The sequence below is a fragment of the Lytechinus variegatus genome, chromosome 15 (assembly GCF_018143015.1).
Source record: "Lytechinus variegatus isolate NC3 chromosome 15, Lvar_3.0, whole genome shotgun sequence".
NCBI classification, from domain to species: Eukaryota; Metazoa; Echinodermata; class Echinoidea; order Temnopleuroida; family Toxopneustidae; genus Lytechinus; species Lytechinus variegatus.
Genome location: NC_054754.1, coordinates 1,234,700 through 1,254,187, shown reverse-complemented (window position 1 = coordinate 1,254,187; position 19,488 = coordinate 1,234,700). Strand labels below are relative to the sequence as shown.

General features: G+C 34.9%; 1 protein-coding gene across 2 annotated transcripts in view; it reads right to left on the bottom strand.

Moving 5' to 3' along the window:
- LOC121428663 (kynurenine--oxoglutarate transaminase 3-like) overlaps window positions 1-19,463 on the bottom strand; it is a 32,118-nt gene extending 12,655 nt beyond the window's left edge. Inside the window, exons 1-5 of one of the 2 annotated variants that reach the window (XM_041625448.1) lie at window positions 19,380-19,463; window positions 9,394-9,524; window positions 2,299-2,363; window positions 886-937; window positions 127-228 (exon numbers count right to left, since the gene is read on the bottom strand). In XM_041625448.1, the coding sequence (XP_041481382.1) occupies window positions 127-228; window positions 886-937; window positions 2,299-2,363; window positions 9,394-9,510 (336 nt within the window). In that variant the 5' untranslated portion in view covers window positions 9,511-9,524; window positions 19,380-19,463. Of the gene's footprint in view, window positions 1-126; window positions 229-885; window positions 938-2,298; window positions 2,364-3,647; window positions 3,797-9,393; window positions 9,525-19,379 lie in introns of those variants that run through there. The other variant, XM_041625450.1, reaches the window with a different exon arrangement.
- Window positions 19,464-19,488: the final 25 nt, after the last annotated feature.

Genomic DNA, 19,488 nt, shown 5'->3' with positions numbered 1-19,488 from the left:
CCTTGTGCTTATTTTTACTAATGCCATCGATGATGTTTATCATTGGTACATAGGATCTTTTCTCTATTTTTTGGGGTGTCTGGTAAACAATTGATACATACATGTTATCAGCAAGATTTGACTTACATATGACCTTGTATACTGGCTCATAAGAGGGTTAGAACCTGGAGCAATGATTTCTGTCAGGGCTTGGGTGACAGAGTTTGGAGGAGCAAAGTCTGGAAAACCCTGTCATGTAAATAAATAAATGTTGTCATCTATTATTCATTAAACTTAGAATACCCTCTTTTTTGTAGTACAATCACTTTCCTTTCAGATAAACACATGAAATGCAATAAAAGTAATAAACGGTGAATGAAACACACTAATAGAGGAGCATAACTCACTTGGATTGTCAAGTCATACTAGTACAGAAGAGTACATAATCCAAACGTTGGTACAGGGGAGATGCCCCCACCATTCGTCAAAAAAAATTGTTACATTGTCCTCCGATTTACTTTCCCTTGGACAGAAAATCAAAAAGGAAATCAACTGACTTCAGAATCTATTCATTTTAGAAAGCCTAGATGCATCCCTGAAGATAATATTCTATTCAATAGCCTGCTGAATGTAATTTGATTTCGCTCAGCCTACATGTACATGTATACTGTACATACGTATAGGCCTTCATCCAATTATCTTGGGCATACATGTCTGTCTCAAATTGGATAATAGTAGTAATAATAAACATTAAAGATTCCTTACAATTATAAAACTTGATAACTATTGGATTCAGCATTTCAACAAAAGTAATTTACAAGAAAATTAACTAGAAAATGAATAGATGTTTGCAAGCATTATCCTTACATAAAAAAGTGTATTTCAATGTTATGGCTTTTATCTCACCTGACCAAGGTTAATAGCCTTCTCTTCTGTAGCAAGCTTTACAAATTCAACCCTGCAAAGTCAAATACAGAGAAAAAATGGGTTATCCCTATGATATAATTTCTATATTTTGTATTACGTTCATCATTATATTTTGATATTGCTACCAGTACCTAAATTATTTGATCATGCAATTTTATATTTTATGGATTTTTGCTCGTAAAAAAACCCCAAACAAAACCACAGAAAAATGATCGTGCAACCTCATGCTTCCAGTCATATCACTGAAACCTACTCCAAACATGCAAAGATATGTCATTCAAAATAATATAACTTTGATCAGTGTGACTGTAGCACATGTACCAGCATATACGGAACATATATATCATGAGGAAAAAGACTCAAGCTGCATAATCATAATTGTAAGAGACTGAGGGAGTTTTAATTTAAATAAATGAGACAAAAATTGATGTATAAATTCAGGAAGAGAAATACAGGGAGGATCCCGCAAAGGGGGACAGAATTAGAGGAGTGAAGAACATTTAGTCATCTACACACTAAAATGGCCCAGCACATTACAGGTGAACCTATCTCACAGTCCTATTAGTTTTATTTTTGCTTGCACCTAAGGTAAGACTTGAACCCCTTATATAAAATGTTGTGTATTTCTTTGTTTTTTCTTTCTTCTATTTTCTCACTTATTTGTTTGTCTTGATTCTTTCTCTCTACATTTTATTCTATTATACATGTATGTCTTCTTTTATCATGTTTGATTATTATCTATTGCAGCAAGGGGGCGCTTCACCATGATAACTTCTGTTTTATACCTCGCGACCGGTTAGATCTAATCTCAAACAGGGGATCACGCTAGATGGTCTGCCGTGTCATGGTAGATTGTGATAGATCATCTAGCGTGATCTTCACTGAAGACTCACTACGGAGTCGTGCTTTGTGCCAAGATCATTTAGATCTATTGACTGACAAAATACAAACTGCAGTAAACCTCCTAGGTAACTCCAGGGCCCGTAACATAAAGGTTGGCGATTAGATAGCCTATCAAGTCCATCGTTGCATGCGCATTTTGCTCCGTAGACTGACTAGGAACCAATCAGAATTGTTCTTTCAAATTTATAGCGATTAATCGCTATAAACCTTTGTGTTACGGAGCCCAGATTTTTTGTAGATCTAAGAGGGGCAATAGTCCGAGTCCTATTTCTGTTCTCTGGTTTTTAAAAGGCAATAGTGAGTCAAAGAATCGTGACTGGTATTCTTCTCTGAAAATTGCTTCAAATTTGAAGAGAAAGATGGCTGACCTGACCTCTACCGATTTCACTGTCTATAAAATATCTTTTGAGGCCAATATACTATTTGAATAACTTTATCCACCTGCAAGCACTAGCTAGAATTACTTGTAATTTGATAAAGAGCACTCACCATACACTTCCCTCCAACCCTTTTAGGTGTTCAGCTGCTTTGAGTTTATCACTGGCCATCGTTTCCTTGGAGAAAAATGAATGAAAAGGCAAGTCAGATATGAATGGCAGATGAGAGGTTATAAAGCATTCTATTAACACAGTCAGATAAAAGAATTGGAAGAAGACAATTAGGAGGGCTTACAAGAGAAAGCACAATCATGTACATGTAAAGGCAAGGAATGATTACACAAAAGAGTATTAAGTACAGGTAATTGTAATTCAATAATCATCACCTGTAATACTAAACTGATAAAACATTGTCACAATTTAGAAGTGTCAGCTTGAAATGAATGTATGATATTAGCAGTACACTGTTATTAGGCCCATCAAAGAGGGAGAAGGTGAAGATTAATACATACTCTGTAATGGGTTATATTATTACATGTACCAAAAATCAAATTGAAGTTCTTTGTTTGGACAGCAGGTTGAAATGTGTTGTGAAATGGCTGATTTTTCTAGCAGAGAATTGCCCTTTGGACCTTATCCATACAGGTTCTAGTGACCATGAGATGACTTCAAAATGCTGCAAAGTGTACATATGTCCCCCTCTTTCCTCAATATCCCCCCCCCCCCCTTGCTCTGTTTCTCATTCTTTCTTCCTCTCTTTTCTCTTCCTCTCTTTTCTCTAAATTTACTTTCCATTTCTTTGATCTTTTCTATTTCCTTTCCGTTCATTTTCAATTTATTTATTCCCCTACTTCTCCCCCCCCCTTTTCTGCCGAGTTTTTCTCCCTCATTGTTACATTCAATCTCACCCCTTTTCTTTCAGCACCTGGCATTTCAGACTATGCATATATAACACATTCTTTTTATTACTAGCTGCCGAGACTCAGATAATCACCTAATCAGGTGAAAATACATTTGAACCAAAGTTGAAGGCCGCCTCTCTGTACACAATCAAAAGGATGTAGGCCTATATGTGGGCATATATGAGAAGAAACTTTCTATAATGGTCACCTGTCTATATACAAGTTCAATTTTGTTTCCCTTTGCTATTATAGACAGGTTTGTCTCCATGCAGCTCAAATACCTTGCTCTTAAGAATTACATGGAAAGAAAAACCACTTTGAGTAAAATTTAATAAAAACCTCACTCAATTAAAAGCATGAATAAGATTGATTTTGAGAATGAAGTTGTTTAACAACCTATGTACAGTACCTGACTAAATAAAATACAATAATCATATACAAGCATCTGCATGGCACAATCTTCAACCATGATTATAATTCATCAAAATTTGAAAACTTGAGAAGAGAATAATTAAATGGATTCTGCAAATTGCAATGTGCAATATAAAAGGAGACATACCTCTTTAATATCACTTCAATCCAGCAAATATGGTAAAAATATCTTGTTGATAAGTGTTTGCAGCTGCAAGGTACATGTAACCTGGATGTATTACAGGACTGTAGTGATAATGTACCGTACTGTACAGTATACCATGAGGTTTCAAAAAAGGGGTGTGTTCTTTTGTGTGCAAATAAAAGAAATGCAATAATCTCAGCCACAGTGATTCCAAGGGATCTTTATTGTCTAGCGCAGATGTCTGGCTGATAGTCTTATAATGCAGACTCTTTTCGAGCAGACTTGTTGCTTCATATTTTTTTCCATTCACATTGATGGAATTTTCTCCAGGGCTGCAACTCTATAGACCTAGTTTGCATACATTGCAATTTGCTATGTCTGATAAGGTGTCAAGAACAGTTTTTCAAAAGATTTTCCAAAGTACACAAATTTTGGAATGTTTGGAAATTTAATGTCTGCAAAATAAAACTATTTTTATCAGGTGATTCGGAACAATTTGTATCTAGGCACTTATCTGTGACAGTGGACTCTTGCGCAGTGACATATTAACATTCAATCTGAATGCTTATGTTAATATTTTGAATATTTTCTTTCAGAGTGGTTTTTTTCTGAGAGACCTCAAAAATATTTCAGTCATTATAATGATCAGCCATTAGCACCCATACAAGATTACATGTAATTGATAATGAACTAGGCTTTTGAGATTCACATCACACTTACTGTACATCGATGACTTGAAGTACCGTCAAGTCAATGCAAAAGTAAACTACAAAAGCTACATACATGTATGTATTTATACCGTCCCACATGAGGACTAAAAATAAACGATCTTCGGGGGGGGGGGGGGATACTACATTACATTTTGAAAACTGTTTTATTATTAGAATTGATTTACTCATGGATCTTTATCCATTTATTCCTAATGGTACTCATTACTCATTGATCATCACAATCTTTAAATTGTGTATAAAAGGAAAAATGTTGAGGTTGGGGTTGTTTGATAAAGTACCAGAGTGATGAAATGACTTTTATTTTACATTTCCCTTTTTTTTTTAATTTGAACATCATATCTCAAAGGAGCATGATGAAAAACATGATTTCATTTCAGCATATTCCAAATACACCCTTAAAATGAGTAAATGTGCCATATATTTCACTTACATGTCATCAATACTATTTATTTGTTCTTGACCAATGGCAGGATAACAATGACTTACAATCAAAAGATTACTTACTACATTTTAATAAAATTCCAAGACAATGTTAAAAGGGAATAGGGAAAGTCTTTTCACCAGGCAGGATCTATTGCTTGAATTCTACCACCTTAATATGAATTTTCCAGCATTACAGAGACATCTCGAAAACCTGGCGCAGAATTATTTTGCCAGATGAGGACGGACATTTTCTGTTGAAACCATGTAAGATTTTACTTTCTAAGTTCAGCTTTCCCTCATGTACATTTTCATTCACCTTGAACGATGATTTTTATTACTTATTTGTAATTTTGGAACATGCCCAGATACATATAGATGCAGTGTGTATATTTTTCCAGGGTTGGCGATTTTTTGATTTTTTTTAAAAAATCAAAAAAATCAGATTTTTTTTATTTAAATCAGATTTTTTTTTTTTTTTTTTTTTTTTAAAAGTTTCTTCGAAAAAAAGGGTAATTATCCCCCCCCCCTTACTCTTACAATGACATCAATATTGATGTTATACATTTCACCCCTAATATTGTTCTTATCCACATATTTTGTAATTAAAATCCAGTAAAAATGGACAATTAAAAATAAATTTGAGGAATCATGTATCTGAACTTAATTCTATCATACATATATGAAGGAATATTCCACAGGGAATTCCCAGTGAGTAGAGAAAATTCCCGTCTGGGATTTTTCATTCAAATATTTAAAAAATCCAAGAGAAAAAATCCCTTATCAAAACTGCCAACAAACCATTTGCCAATTGGGTCAATCCATGTCAAATCAACCAATGCTTGTCACCCGACCATCTTCGATTTTCTTTAAACTCGCACCAAATGTTGCCCCAAGTGTCTGACGGAAAAATCTGAAATATTTTGCCCCAAGGTCAAATGGTTGCTAAGATACGGCCTCCCATAGCAACCAATGCGCACACAACAAAATTATTTTAAATAAAATTGCCTATTTTTGATTGAATACTGCAGCAAAGTTTGATTGATTACAGTCTTCATTTTAAGTAAATTGGAAGAACTTTTTGGTCTAAACATGCAGAGTATACTGTAGCACGGACCTGTCAACCGGATTTCGCACATGAGGTCACCGAAAATGGCATTAAGCATCCGTGTCAATGATTTCAGAAGCATGTTTGGAGGCTCATAAATCCAAAACTAAATTAGCTTAGAACCAAATATTATGCACATTTATGGACTTTCAGATACTCAACAGAATTACAAAAAAACTGACCCAAGAGTATGTGTCGTTTTCCTGTAGGGCGCCCTCAAAGTTGGATTTTTTTCAAAAGATGCCAAGTTCAAGGTCACGGATCACCTCCCGTCCCATCGAGGAGGGGGACCAATTTCTGTGTTTTGATAGACATTTACCCATATTTTCAAGTGTTACTTGAGAAATTTTGCTACCGGAATGTTTAGGGGCTGATTTGCGCTTTCCAAAATGGTCGTAAATACCCTAAAATTGATGTTAATGACACATACATGCTTTTCAACACTTTTCAAATTGTGATAACTCAAAGATGAAGAGCCCAAAGACATTGATATCTTCTGTGATGATAGTCTGTACTAACACTTAATTATTAATGAAAATTGTATGATTTATTGATTTTCATGATTTTCAGCTGTATTTTCAAGGTCATTGTCATGAGAGAATAGGTACTTAATCTATAGATCCTTCAAGAACCCATTACAGACTACTTATACTGCAAATATCAGCCTGATCAGGTATTCTCTCTATGAGAAAATCCATTTTGAAATGTGTTGCAAAGTACAATGTACACGCGTGATTTGAATATGCTACTTATGAAGCAACAAATAGCTATATTTGGAATAATTTCAAGGTCAAATGATATGGTTTTGAGTTCATATATTTTATGTTGCTCAAAGTAGACCAAAAGTTGAACATGTCTTTCAAGTTTTAGCTTAAGCTCACCCTTTGTCTTGAAATGACACCCATTTGAAAGTCAATGTAAACACCATTTGAATGCCATTTGATTCTGGAAAATTAGCCAATTTACTGTTTTTATTGAATTTTAGGTGTGTTTTCAAGGTCATTACTAACAATAAAAACTATTTTTGAAGATATATCCTTTTAATACTAATTACAGACTATCATCACAGAAGAGATCAATGTCTTTGGGCTCTTCATCTTTGAGTTATCACAATTTGAAAAGTGTTGAAAAGCATGTATGTGTCATTAACATCAATTTTAGGGTGTTTACGACCATTTTGGAATGCGCAAATCAGCCCCTAAACATTCCGGTAGCAAAATTTCTCAAGTAACACTTGAAAATATGGGTAAATGTCTATCAAAACACAGAAATTGGTCCCCCTCCTCGATGGGACGGGAGGTGATCCGTGACCTTGAACTTGGCATCTTTTGAAAAAATCCAACTTTGAGGGCGCCCTACAGGAAAACGACACATACTCTTGGGTCAATTTTTTGTAAATCTGTTGAGCATCTGAAAGTCCATAAATGTGCATAATATTAGGTTCTAAGCTAATTTAGTTTTGGATTTATGAGCCTCCAAACATGCTTCTGAAATCATTGACACGGATGCTTAACGCCATTTTCGGTGACCTCGTGTGCGAAATCCGGTTGACAGGTCCGTGCTACAGTATACTCTGCATGTTTAGACCAAAAAGTTCTTCCAATTTACTTAAAATGAAGACTGTAATCAATCAAACTTTGCTGCAGTAGTCAATCAAAAATAGGCAATTTTATTTAAAATAATTTTGTTGTGTGCGCATTGGTTGCTATGGGAGGCCGTATCTTAGCAACCATTTGACCTTGGGGCAAAATATTTCAGATTTTCCGTCAGACACTTGGGGCAACATTTGGTGTGAGTTTAAAGAAAATCGAAGAGGGTCGGGTGACAAATTGTCTGAAAATTGGTTGATTTGACGTGGATTGACCCAATTACTAGTATTCATGGATATTGTAAGAGAAATAATTCAAATCAATGATTTTTTTTTCAATTAGTCACAGCTTTACAATAGCTAAAGAGAGACTACAACTGTATATGTTTAGGATCTTTTTAGTTTGTAAAAAGCTCTTCTCTTGCTACAGATATAGATGCAAAACTCTCAGTTTTGGAGAACAATATAAGAGATAGCTTAGTCAAAGGGTGACTATACTACATTATGTTACTGTGATTTTTTACATTAATCTACAATTTTTATTCCCATATTCTCTACAAAAAAATCTGTTTGATCCATGAAGTATGAAAAAAAAAATCTACTTACTTTTAACTTAAAGGATAAAAACTGCAAAACTGCTTAAATTACAACATATGTATTACAAAAAGAAGTATTTTATTTTAAATGAGACACAGCTTACAACTGCCAATGATTGTTACTGAAGTACCTGCATCTTAACATTTAAATGCAGTGTTAAATGTTTATTCTGAGTTTTGCAAATCGTTGTTATAGAGCTCTTTCCATTATTACATGCAGATACAAAACTTCCATTATTTGAGGCACTGAACATAAAATGGGCTGCAGTGACTTAAAAGGTTTAAGAGAAAGCTTTTCTCAACAGTCAAATTATGACTGTACTACATTATGTTAATGTGATTTTTATAATTATGTTATTTAAAACATCAAATGTATGATAAATGTAACAATACGAAATAAGAGGCATGTTAAATATGTTGATTACATGCAGGTATCATTTTTTATTTTACATGACAGAAGTAGTTATGTGTAGGCGAAGGATCAAAATTGGAAAACTGCCAACAAACCTTTTCTCATTGACTTTTATATATTATATATTTTTTTTACAAACTGCTCTCTGAAAAGTCTTTGGATTATGTGAAAACTTTATGTTAAGAAAGAAATTGACTAATAATAACTGACAAAGAATGTAAAATTTCAGAAGAAAAACTCGACATAATTTACAAAAAATAAGTACCTAATGACAACATACATCTGTAGTTTTTAAGGAATTACCTGATTTTATTAATTTGATTTTAATTTGTTTTAAGTAGATATGAAGACTTTGTTGATCTTTTGTTGATATAAAGTTAATTCAAAGTTTTTAAGTTGACTTGAAGAATTAAAACTGCTTTGAACAAATACTTTGTACATGATTTGTACATGTTTCAATGGAAGTGATTTAAATCAATGATTTTAAAAAAAAAAAATCATGGTGATGTTTCAATGGAAGTGATTTAAATCAATGATTTTTTTTTAAAAAAATCATGGTGATTTAAATCGCGATTTAAATCACGATTTAAATCAACGTGATTTAAATCCGCCAACCCTGTATTTTTCATTTGATTTAATATGTATTTTACCTTGTTTAACTGGGAGCTACTGTCAGCTACAACTCACAAGTTCTGTTTTTCTCTCATACATTTAATTTTCATTCTTGTACATATTGTATATTGGTTTTTTTATATTGGGGAGAAAATAAAAAGATTGAACTTGAAAAAAAAATTAAATGTAGTTTTATGACGATCTAACTAGAAGATAACCAATTCACATTTGGACTGGAACCAGAGTGGATATGAAAGGTTTCCAGGATTCATTTCCTCTTACCAATGATCTTATATGTTGTTGATAGCAGGAGGAAGCTTGTGTAATACTTGCTACTGGAAGATAGGATGAAGATCGACAAAGGCGATACAAAGACTGAAGAGAGGCTAGCCTCGGCATAACAACTCAAGATCCTGGAAAAGTATGTAAATATTATGAAAAATCAATTCTGAGAGTTTGTCTATTTTTAATAAAGCCACAGTGTGGGTTATGCACTGATGGCAAGAAAATACACTTCATAAATAATCATCAAACAATGATCACTCATAATTTTCAGAATTTCTGAAAATAATCATATCAATTTAGACATGGAAATCAAATGCACCATACTACAAAAAAAATATTTGAAAGTTGAACATAAACAAAATTAGATATAATTCCAAAGAAGTAAAATAAAAAAGGGGTTCATACTTTCATTCCGAAAGGATTGAAATATAAGCTGGTAATTTAGGATTCGTTCAACCACACTTATTTTAAAGCATACATGTTTGTTGCAGATTACCAGTCTACAATATCAGTTCAAAATAGATAACATTGAAACAGAGTTTGAAAGAAGATTTTAGGATTTAACTCATTGCAGAATGAAACATTAAGAAGTTGAATGCCTCTGACAGTCTCAACTGCATTATTAGCCATTCATATAACAGCAGATCTGACTTAGAAAACAACTAAGATTAGTACATGTAATTAATCACTAACAACACCAAGGACAAGTCCACCCCAACAAAAAGTTTATTTGAATCAAAAGAGAAAACCCCATCAAGCATAATGCTGAAAATTTCATCAAAATTAAATGTAAAATAAGCAAGTTTTGACATTTTAAAATTTTGTATAATTTCACAAATTTATGTTTCTTGTGACCTTTGCAAGGACAAGGTTGAATGGAGGTCACTCTTTATTGTGTATTGAGTGGCCGTTTCATATGTTTTTTTTTATCCCTACATACATGTAATATGTACCTTGTTTGTATATTTGCATTTTTTGTCAATTTGTATGTCATTTTTGTTTACCTTGTACTAGCAATTCAGCTTTTGGCTGCAACGAATTTTTTTTTTGATGTATCAATAAATACCATTATTATTATACAAACAGTCAAATATTCCCATCTTAATTGGTATGCAATGGAGGGGACTAATGATGCCACCCACTCATTTTTTTTACCGTACTCTATATGAAACATTCTAATTTTCTCCTCATTGTCCTGTGAAAAAAAAATTCTCCCTGAAAATATACATATGTATGGATTTAAACAATTCATGGTTCAGTCAAGTTGGTCCTAGTGAAATATATATTTTAGAAGACCTTTGACCCATCATCCTCAACAACACATGGATGTTGTATTACCCAAGGATCATTTGAACCAAGTGTGATCACAATTGATGATAAAATAAACAAGTGGAATGCCTCTGGCTGTCTCACCTGCATCACGCGATTCAACATAGCAGCAGTGCTGACTTTGAAAACTACTATAACTCACACAAGATGTTCAGTGATACTTGGTTACTCTTATTTCCACGTTTTATGAATTAGACCAATACACTTACAGAGATAGGATGGTAATTCAACAAATACCCCCAATGTGGCCAAAGTTCATTGATCTCACATGACCTTTGACCTTGATCATGTGACCTGAAACTTGCACAGGATATTCAGTGATACTTGATTACTCTTATGTCCAAGTTTCAAAAGTCAGGGGTGGTATTCTGAGATCCATTTTATCTCAGAGAAAATATATCTCCGTTAAAATCAGTGAGATAAAACACCCTTAAAATCTCTCCGAATTGGTATTCTGAGAACAATTTTATCTTCATTTTATCTCTGTTAGACACACCAATTTTTTAATCAATATCCAATTAGAAACGCGCTTTTATAGCTCTCTCATATCACTCAACCAATAGAAATCCATTCCGCTAGGAGGTGTGGCGAGGGAGTGAAATTGCGCCAATTTATTGACATCAATACGCTAGCACTGTATAGTGCTAGCGTATTGATGTCAATAAATTGGCGCAATTTTTAGGGTGTTTTTTTCCCCAAAACTTTTTTTTTTTAAGACTAGCTAAACTTATTTAGGGTATTTTTTTTCCCAAGCTATTTCCAAGAGGTCATATTTGGCAACAAGTTTTTAGGGGCCAAAATGTGTAAATAAAGCCTGCGAAAAACTTGTTTAGGGGGTGTTTGGAAATTCCTTGTGTACAGCAATATATTTGACTGCCCCCCCCCCCCCCAGGAAATTGAGGCACATCTCAAGCAGGTCATGGATCTCTAGAGGAGACAACTGTGTCCTGTCAGGGAGAGTTTTGTCAAATTTCAATCTCTCAAGGACAATAGCGCAAGCATCCTTAAGGCATGGTCACACCGCCCTGAGCGTTGTTGGAGCGGTCGTGGAGTGGAGACAAAAAAAAATCATCACTGCTCGCTACCGATCACCATTTTCGATTTTGATTGTTTTTTTTTTTGTTTTTTTCGATATTTTCCCCAATTTTGTGAGCGAAATTCGACCCTTTCTCCCTATCTCTCCACAACCGCTCCAACAACACTCAGGTGGTGTGACCAGGCCTTTAACTGGTACACTCATAAACAACGACTAATCATCAAAGCTGATGAGATTTGAAAGAAGGAGAAAGAACGAGACAGAACTTTTCCTTTTTTGAGGGTCCAGTTTGTGCCTCGATATTGGGTCAGATAGACCTTCATCCATAATCGAGGTAAATGCATCATTTATTTTTCCCCTTTTATTTGGGATGCTATTGCTACCCATTCTACATCATTTTGGAGAGCAACCAATGTCTAATGTAACACGGACGAGTCCTGGGGCCTGTTTCATGAAATGGTCTTTGGTAGAACCGCTCAATGCATTAAGAACGAGATATCGCTCAACTGTTTCAAAAAGCCGATTTGGGCAACGAAGAATGGTCCAAAGACAATTCCAGATATCTCCTACGTCGGCATGATCTTCTTTGCACACCGCCCGCCACCGTCGGCATTGAGAGAAAATGCGTTTACAGCAAGCCACACTTATATATCACCTTTAAACATTTTTTTTTTGGGGGGGATCATTCGATTGCACTCTGATGCATTTTATCTGGGATGGTGCCAAGTTATTTTTTATATGGGGGCTAGTTGTCATCAACAGAGTCATTTTAAGGTCTCTGGGGTAATAGGCCCAAATAATTTTATATGTTTTCTTTTATTCTCCCTCCATCTTTTCCCCACCCCTTTTCAATTTTTTTTTATTAAAGGAAACCAAAACCCAAGAAGAGAAGCAATCTTATTGGAAAGAGTAAAATGAGAACAATTTTTAAAAAGTTTCATCAAAATCAGTTATGAAATGAAATAAGCAAGTTATGGACATTTTAAAAGTCTTGTTGTACTTTCTATGGGGATCCTCAAATTGGCATACATGCTTCAAAATGGCTGATTTTGTGGACAAATCTCCATTCTTTTGATACACAAATTTTCAGATTTTCCTCAGTACCTTTCAATCTGCATCTTCCCTCTTCTGAGCACAACATATGTCACTGGAAAATATAATTCACATCACATATAGGAGGAGATAATGTGAAATATGTAAAATAAAGGGGAAAATCTGTAAATTTGTGTACAAAACAAATGGATTTTTTTTGTTTTTTTTTACCTCGTACATCGTAAGCTCCATACATCAATTCTACAATGAGTAATATTAATAAAACATTTCTTATCTCCATTTATTGAAATATATGATTTTATGAAAAGTCGTCATTCCGAAATAAAACTTTGGTACAGGTGAAGAAGTCTAAATATTTTTTTGATACTAATAACTAAATATCAAGTGATGTCCCTTCACGAATCGGAAAGCGCTGATTTGTCACTAGGCCTAATCTTCTCATCTCGGAAGAATGGTCCTGAACGTTCTGAAGTATCACTCATCTCGGGCATAATCGTGATATAGTCCCCAAATCCAAAAGTGGGGATTATTAGATTCACACCTACCAGAACGCATGAAAATCACTTCCTTTCTCCAGAACACAGTCCCCAACTCTCGCACAACAATGTGGCAGAATGATAACCCACACAAATGAAACACACAGTATATAAACACTAGGGTTCTCTCCATAATAAATACTCGTGATACAGTCCCCACTCAATGGGAAATCAAGTTCGATTTTCACGGCGGTGGGGACAGTTTAAACAGTATAGTATACTCGTGATCCAGTCCCCACGCTATGGGATACACAGTTCGCTTTGTACGCAGTGGGGACGGTTCCAACAGTATAGCTATACTCGTGATACCATCCCCACGCTATGGGATACACAGTTCGCTTTGTACGCAGTGGGGATAGCTCCAACAGTATATATACTCGTGATACCGTCCCCCCACAACATCAAAGCGTGCTCGTTCAACAAGAGGATGGGGACAGTTTCCCGATGCAACGTGACAAGGATAAAACACATTTGGGTATGGTTGCGGAAGTTGGGGGAGGGATGGGGGGGGCGCGGCGGGAGGGGGTGGAAGGACTTCAGCCCCTTCCTTTTTCCAAACATAAACGTAACTAGAATTTAATTCGTCATGCGGACGAATTAGGTGGTCTGTCATGATTTTTCATTCAGAGTCGCCTAATGTATAAAATGAATAATTTAGATATGATTGATAATCTTGATTCTAGACATCCTAAGAATAAATTTTGACCATTGCTCAATGTGATTATTAATGTTTCCCATAGACTTTGCACGTAAGCAATTTTGAGAATTACAATTCCAATATTGCAAGTGAAAAACGGGCATAATCCCGGCATCTGATCAAAAAGTGGAGGGCACATTACCGAAAGCCCAGAATCTCAGCTATAACATATTAAAAGCTCCGGCAAAACTGACAAGAAGAAATGGAGATATGGCTCACGAAATAGAGGAATGTCGAATCTAGTTTTGAGAAAAAGTCATGTCCCATAGAGATTACACACAAAATACATGTGATATGAAAAAAACAATTATAATCTGTTTTATCTTGCTAAATTTTAACTTTCATACCTTTTAATTATCATAAAGGATCATGTAAGAGGTGGCAAAAAGAAAAAAAAAATGAAAAAAAAATCATCTTTTCTACCCCAGGAATCGAACCTCCGCCCTCGAGAAAGCAAGTCAAATGCGTTATCCATTGAGCCACGATATTCCCCATAGAGATTACACGTAAGCAATTTTGAGAATTACAATTCCAATTTTGCAAGTGAAATACGGGCATGATCCCGGCATCTGATCAAAAAATGAAGGGCACACTTCCGATAGCCCAGAATCTCAGCTACAACATGTTAAAAGCTCAAGGAAAGCTGACAAGAAAAAATGGAGATATGGCTCACGAAGTAGAGGAATGTTGAATCTAGTTTTGAGAAAAAATCATGTCCCATAGAGATTACACGCAAAATGATGAAAAATGACAAGCCTCTTTTCATCGCTGTTTTACGCAATGATGCGTTTCTCAAAACGAAGATTCATGTTAACTGACGAGAAAGAGTACATTATAAACTACAACATGTTGAAATCTGGGCGAAAAATGATCTATATTCGAGAAGTTACAGCCAAATTTGCATAAATTTGATGACGTCATTTTTGAAAAAATGAAATTTTTAGTTTGGGCGCCATTTTGATGACGTCACGATATAATTTAGGGACAATGGTGACATGAAATCAAATCTACAACTAATACTCTATCGATATATGAAAAAAAAGTTGGGGGTCAACGGACTTTTTAAAGAGCTACAGTGAATTTACAATAGGCATGTTTTTGCCCATATATGGCCTATAGTGAGAGCTCGCGCGCACACGTGCTGCAAACTTTAATGGGTGTTAATTTCTATATTAATGGTTGTAGAAGGTTGATCAAGGTATCAAATTGCTCAGAATTTTATTAGCAATGCAATGATATTAAAAGAAACGGTTTTTCTGCGTTGCGTTAAGGTGTAACGCGCGGAAACGCGCGCGCATACGTGCGCGCGCGCAAATTTTTGAAATGCTTTAAATGACCTGAAACGTACCCAAAAAATTTTATAGGTCATTTGGACGATTTTTTTACCTTTGACGAGCGCGTACGCGCGCGTCATGACCTCTACATGACCTTTCATGACATTGACAGTTGACCCTTGAAATGAAGTTAATGTCATGTCAATATTGTTGATTTTTGATAATTGATAATGAAGATATGATCAAATGAAGAATTTTACAAAATGGCGCGTAGATGACGTCATCATGACCATATGACCTTGAAAAGCTTATTTTGAGGTCTCTATGATAGATTCTATATATGACGAAAAAATCAGCAAAATTAATTCAGCCAATTTTGAGAAAAGTTGGCGACAAACATAGGTGCCAAGAATAAAGAAAGAAATAAAGAAATAAAGAAAGAAAATTCTGACGAAAACAATAGGTGATCTGTCATAGACAGACCACCTAAAAATATGACCATAAGATTGTGATTTACTGTGCATCTTCAGTTTCCAATGTAATGCACTTTACCCATGAATGTAATAATTTTTGATCGCCCACAAATGCCTTCATATGAAGCACAAAAGTGCAAAGTCTTTTTCCAGACCCGGTTAATTAAAAAAATTGTGATATAAGTTCAAAGTCTTTTTTCCAGACCCGGTTGTTTTAAAAAATTGTGATATAAGTTCAAAGTCTTTTTTCAAGACCAGAGTAAAAAAGTAACAAAGGCCCACATGGAAATATAGCGTAGTCTTTCACCCAGACCCAGATCTTTGAAATAAAAATGAATACTACTACTAATAAATTAATAATAATAATAAAAAAAAAATATTTATGTCGAACAACATGGGCATATAGTGTAGTCTTTCCTCCAGACCTAGTTAAAAAAAAATCGTTAAAAACACGACAAGACATAAACCTCGCAATCTTATCAACATTGAATAGCACGGAAATATGGTGTAGTCTTTGCTCCAGACACAGTTATTTCAAAATAGGAAATTATGATGGGAAACAAGTTTTAAGATTAAAGTTATGCTTAATTTGTATTTTTAAGAGAACTGGGTGTGGGGTTAAGACAACACTCTAAATCCAAGCATTTTAACTTTTGGGTTTAATTTTGAAGATTGGTCTTATAGCTTTGATGTTTTTTCCAATATTTGTTTATCTTTTAAATAACCAGGTCTATAGACGAAAGACTAGGCATAATACATGTACTCCTGTTATTCCACAGGAATAAGGATGTGACAAAGTCTTTATGTTTTTAAGATTGTTTAAATTGATTTTAAATAACCGGATCTGGAGGAAAGAGTATGTTTTAAAACTTGTGTTATTCCACAAGAATAAGAATATGATAGGGTCTCACGTTAGAAGATTTTTTTTCATATTTTATGAAAATTGATTAGGTCTGGAATAAAGAAAACGCTCAAAACCTCTTTTTAAAATAGGTTTTTAGGTTGAAGGATTGTTTGGTCTTAGATATTGAGTTTTTCTTATTCTTATTATTACTATTAGCGTTATTCTGGAAAAAAATAACTGGGTCTGGCTGAAAGACTATGCTATAAATATGTCCATGTTATGGGGGGGGGCTGTCTTTATAGTTATACTGTTATTGTTGTTGTTGTTGTATTATTTATAATTTTGGAATATCGGGGTTTGGAGAAAAGACTAAACTCGATTTTTAATTTTTATTCCACTGGAATATCATTATGGTATCTTAGTTTGGACTTATATTATGATTTTTGAAACAACCGGGTCTGGAAAAAAGACTTTGGACTTGTATTATAATTTTTAATTAACCGGGTCTGGAAAAAGACTTTGCACTTTTGTGCTTCATATGAAGGCATTTGTGGGCGATCAAAAATTATTACATTCATGGGTAAAGTGCATTACATTGGAAACTGAAGATGCACAGTAAATCACAATCTTATGGTCATATTTTTACGTTTATGTTTGGAAAAAGGAAGGGGCTGAAGTCCTTCCCCCCCTCCCCCGGCCGCCCCCGTAGGATTTGGTCTTAACTCGGAGTGTGAGGGTGTGGTTCTCGTAGGCCATTACTTTGGGTGTATGTTGCAGGCTGTGTAGTGCAGGCACAGCGGAGTCTTAATCCCCATCGTTGGCAGGCTGGATCCAGGCAGCACAGGCCAGGTAAAGCCACCACATCTGCCCTCATCTCACCAGGCACGACTGTTCCAAAGAACTGTAAGTTCACTATTTTATTGGTATAATTAATTATTGTAATTAAAAGCAAAACTTAGTGTTTTCAAAGAAAACAGAAATTCAGTAATTATTTTGCTTATGATTAATGTTGGAGTATTGAACACTAAAGTGCAAAGAATATTAAATGCTTTGTTGTATTGTATAGTAAATCATATTTCATAAATGAAAACTTTGTGAAACCAACTAAACATGAAGTAATGATATAAAGATGAAGTAATTAAATGTTATTAAAGTAGACATTTTATTATGGAAGAATTGTTGGTTTATACGCTCAATGACAATGACGATTCCCATATATTTTAAACTGATAGTTATGTGATATATGGCTTGTGAACTGAACAAGAGTAATAGCCAGGATCAGTTTATTGATGTTGTATATGATATAGTTGATGTAAATATTCATTGAACTGAGAAGTTATACTTCTATGAGAAGAGAGATTTCCTTTTGCTATTTCGGGATAAAAGATACCGTAGTTTTGTTTTACATTACTTTCTGTAAGTAGCTCAGTGAATTCAAGCTAGTATATCGTAACTGATTTGTGAAGAGTTATAGTGTTATTACTGGACCTTGTCTATTAGGAGATGGTTATTTATTTACTCTCTTTAGGGACGAGCTGGGCTCGTACTTCATCCTTGAACTCAGAGTTCGTGACTTGTGATTCATCGTAGCAATCTTGCGGCTCTCAGCCCTCATCATTTCGTCCGCGAATCTGGACTGGCTTTTCGTCGAGAGTTCGCTCGCTTTACTTCGCGCCGTCGAAGCCACCGCAGTTCGCTCTTAGACGACTATATTCATCGGACCAACGATAGTCATTGACGATGTCGAAGGGGTCCTTATTCTGAACTATTTAAATTATAACCAGATTAGATATACTACGGTCCAGTGTAGGTATTCATCCAAGTATAAACCCTCTTTTGATGAAACTTAATTGGTGGAATTAATAACCAAGAATATTGTCACGTTTGGATGCCGAATTATTAGGCCTTGATTAAATATAAATAAATCACTCTCATTAGATACCTATTGCAACATATTCAGTATAGGTTAATTCATGCTGATGCTAACTGCTAAATACAGTTTGATGTTATGTTGATATGCATGTGATTCATGATGTAATTCCGATTGTTCAATTTCTTTAATTATATGTACATTTATAGAGCTGGTCGCTCTGAATTAAATTTATGTTACATATAGATATTGAATGATTGTGTGATTATTGCAAGTGGTAACTACTTTCGTTTCAAGCAGAACCAAATCTATTACCAGACTGGGAATTTCAGTCCCAAGATCTGACATAAACTGTCCCCACCGCCGTGAAAATCGAACTTGATTTCCCATTGAGTGGGGACTGTATCACGAGTATATAATAGGGAGAGAACCCTAGTGTTTATATACTGTGTGTTTCATTTGTGTGTGTTATCATTTTGCCACATTGTTGTGCGAGAGTTGGGGACCGTGTTCTGGAGAAAGGAAGTGATTTTCATGCGTTCTGGTAGGTGTGAATCTAATAATCCCCACTTTTGGATTTGGGGACTATATCACGATTATGCCCTCATCTCGTCATGCAACAGACCCAAGCTCATCGTGAAACAGGTCCTGGCCTGAGCTCCCTGGGTTAGGGGACCACCATCAATTTATATGTATTGCCGGTAGAGTGTCACTGTGCACTGTCAACTCACACAACAAAAAAAATGACGACGCCGAGTTGAGGCAGCTCAAGCCTCAACATCAAGACAAGCAAAGTTCTTTTAAAGTAGATCTTAATAAAAAGAAATGAACTTCCACAACATGCGAAAATTCAATATTAATTATTACTCACCTTAAGATATCCGGTCAGCAAAAAAAATGTAGTTATTATATTGATTAAAAACAATTTCAATGTCACTAATTGGTTTTCACCCACACAGCCAGACACAGGTTTGGAGGTG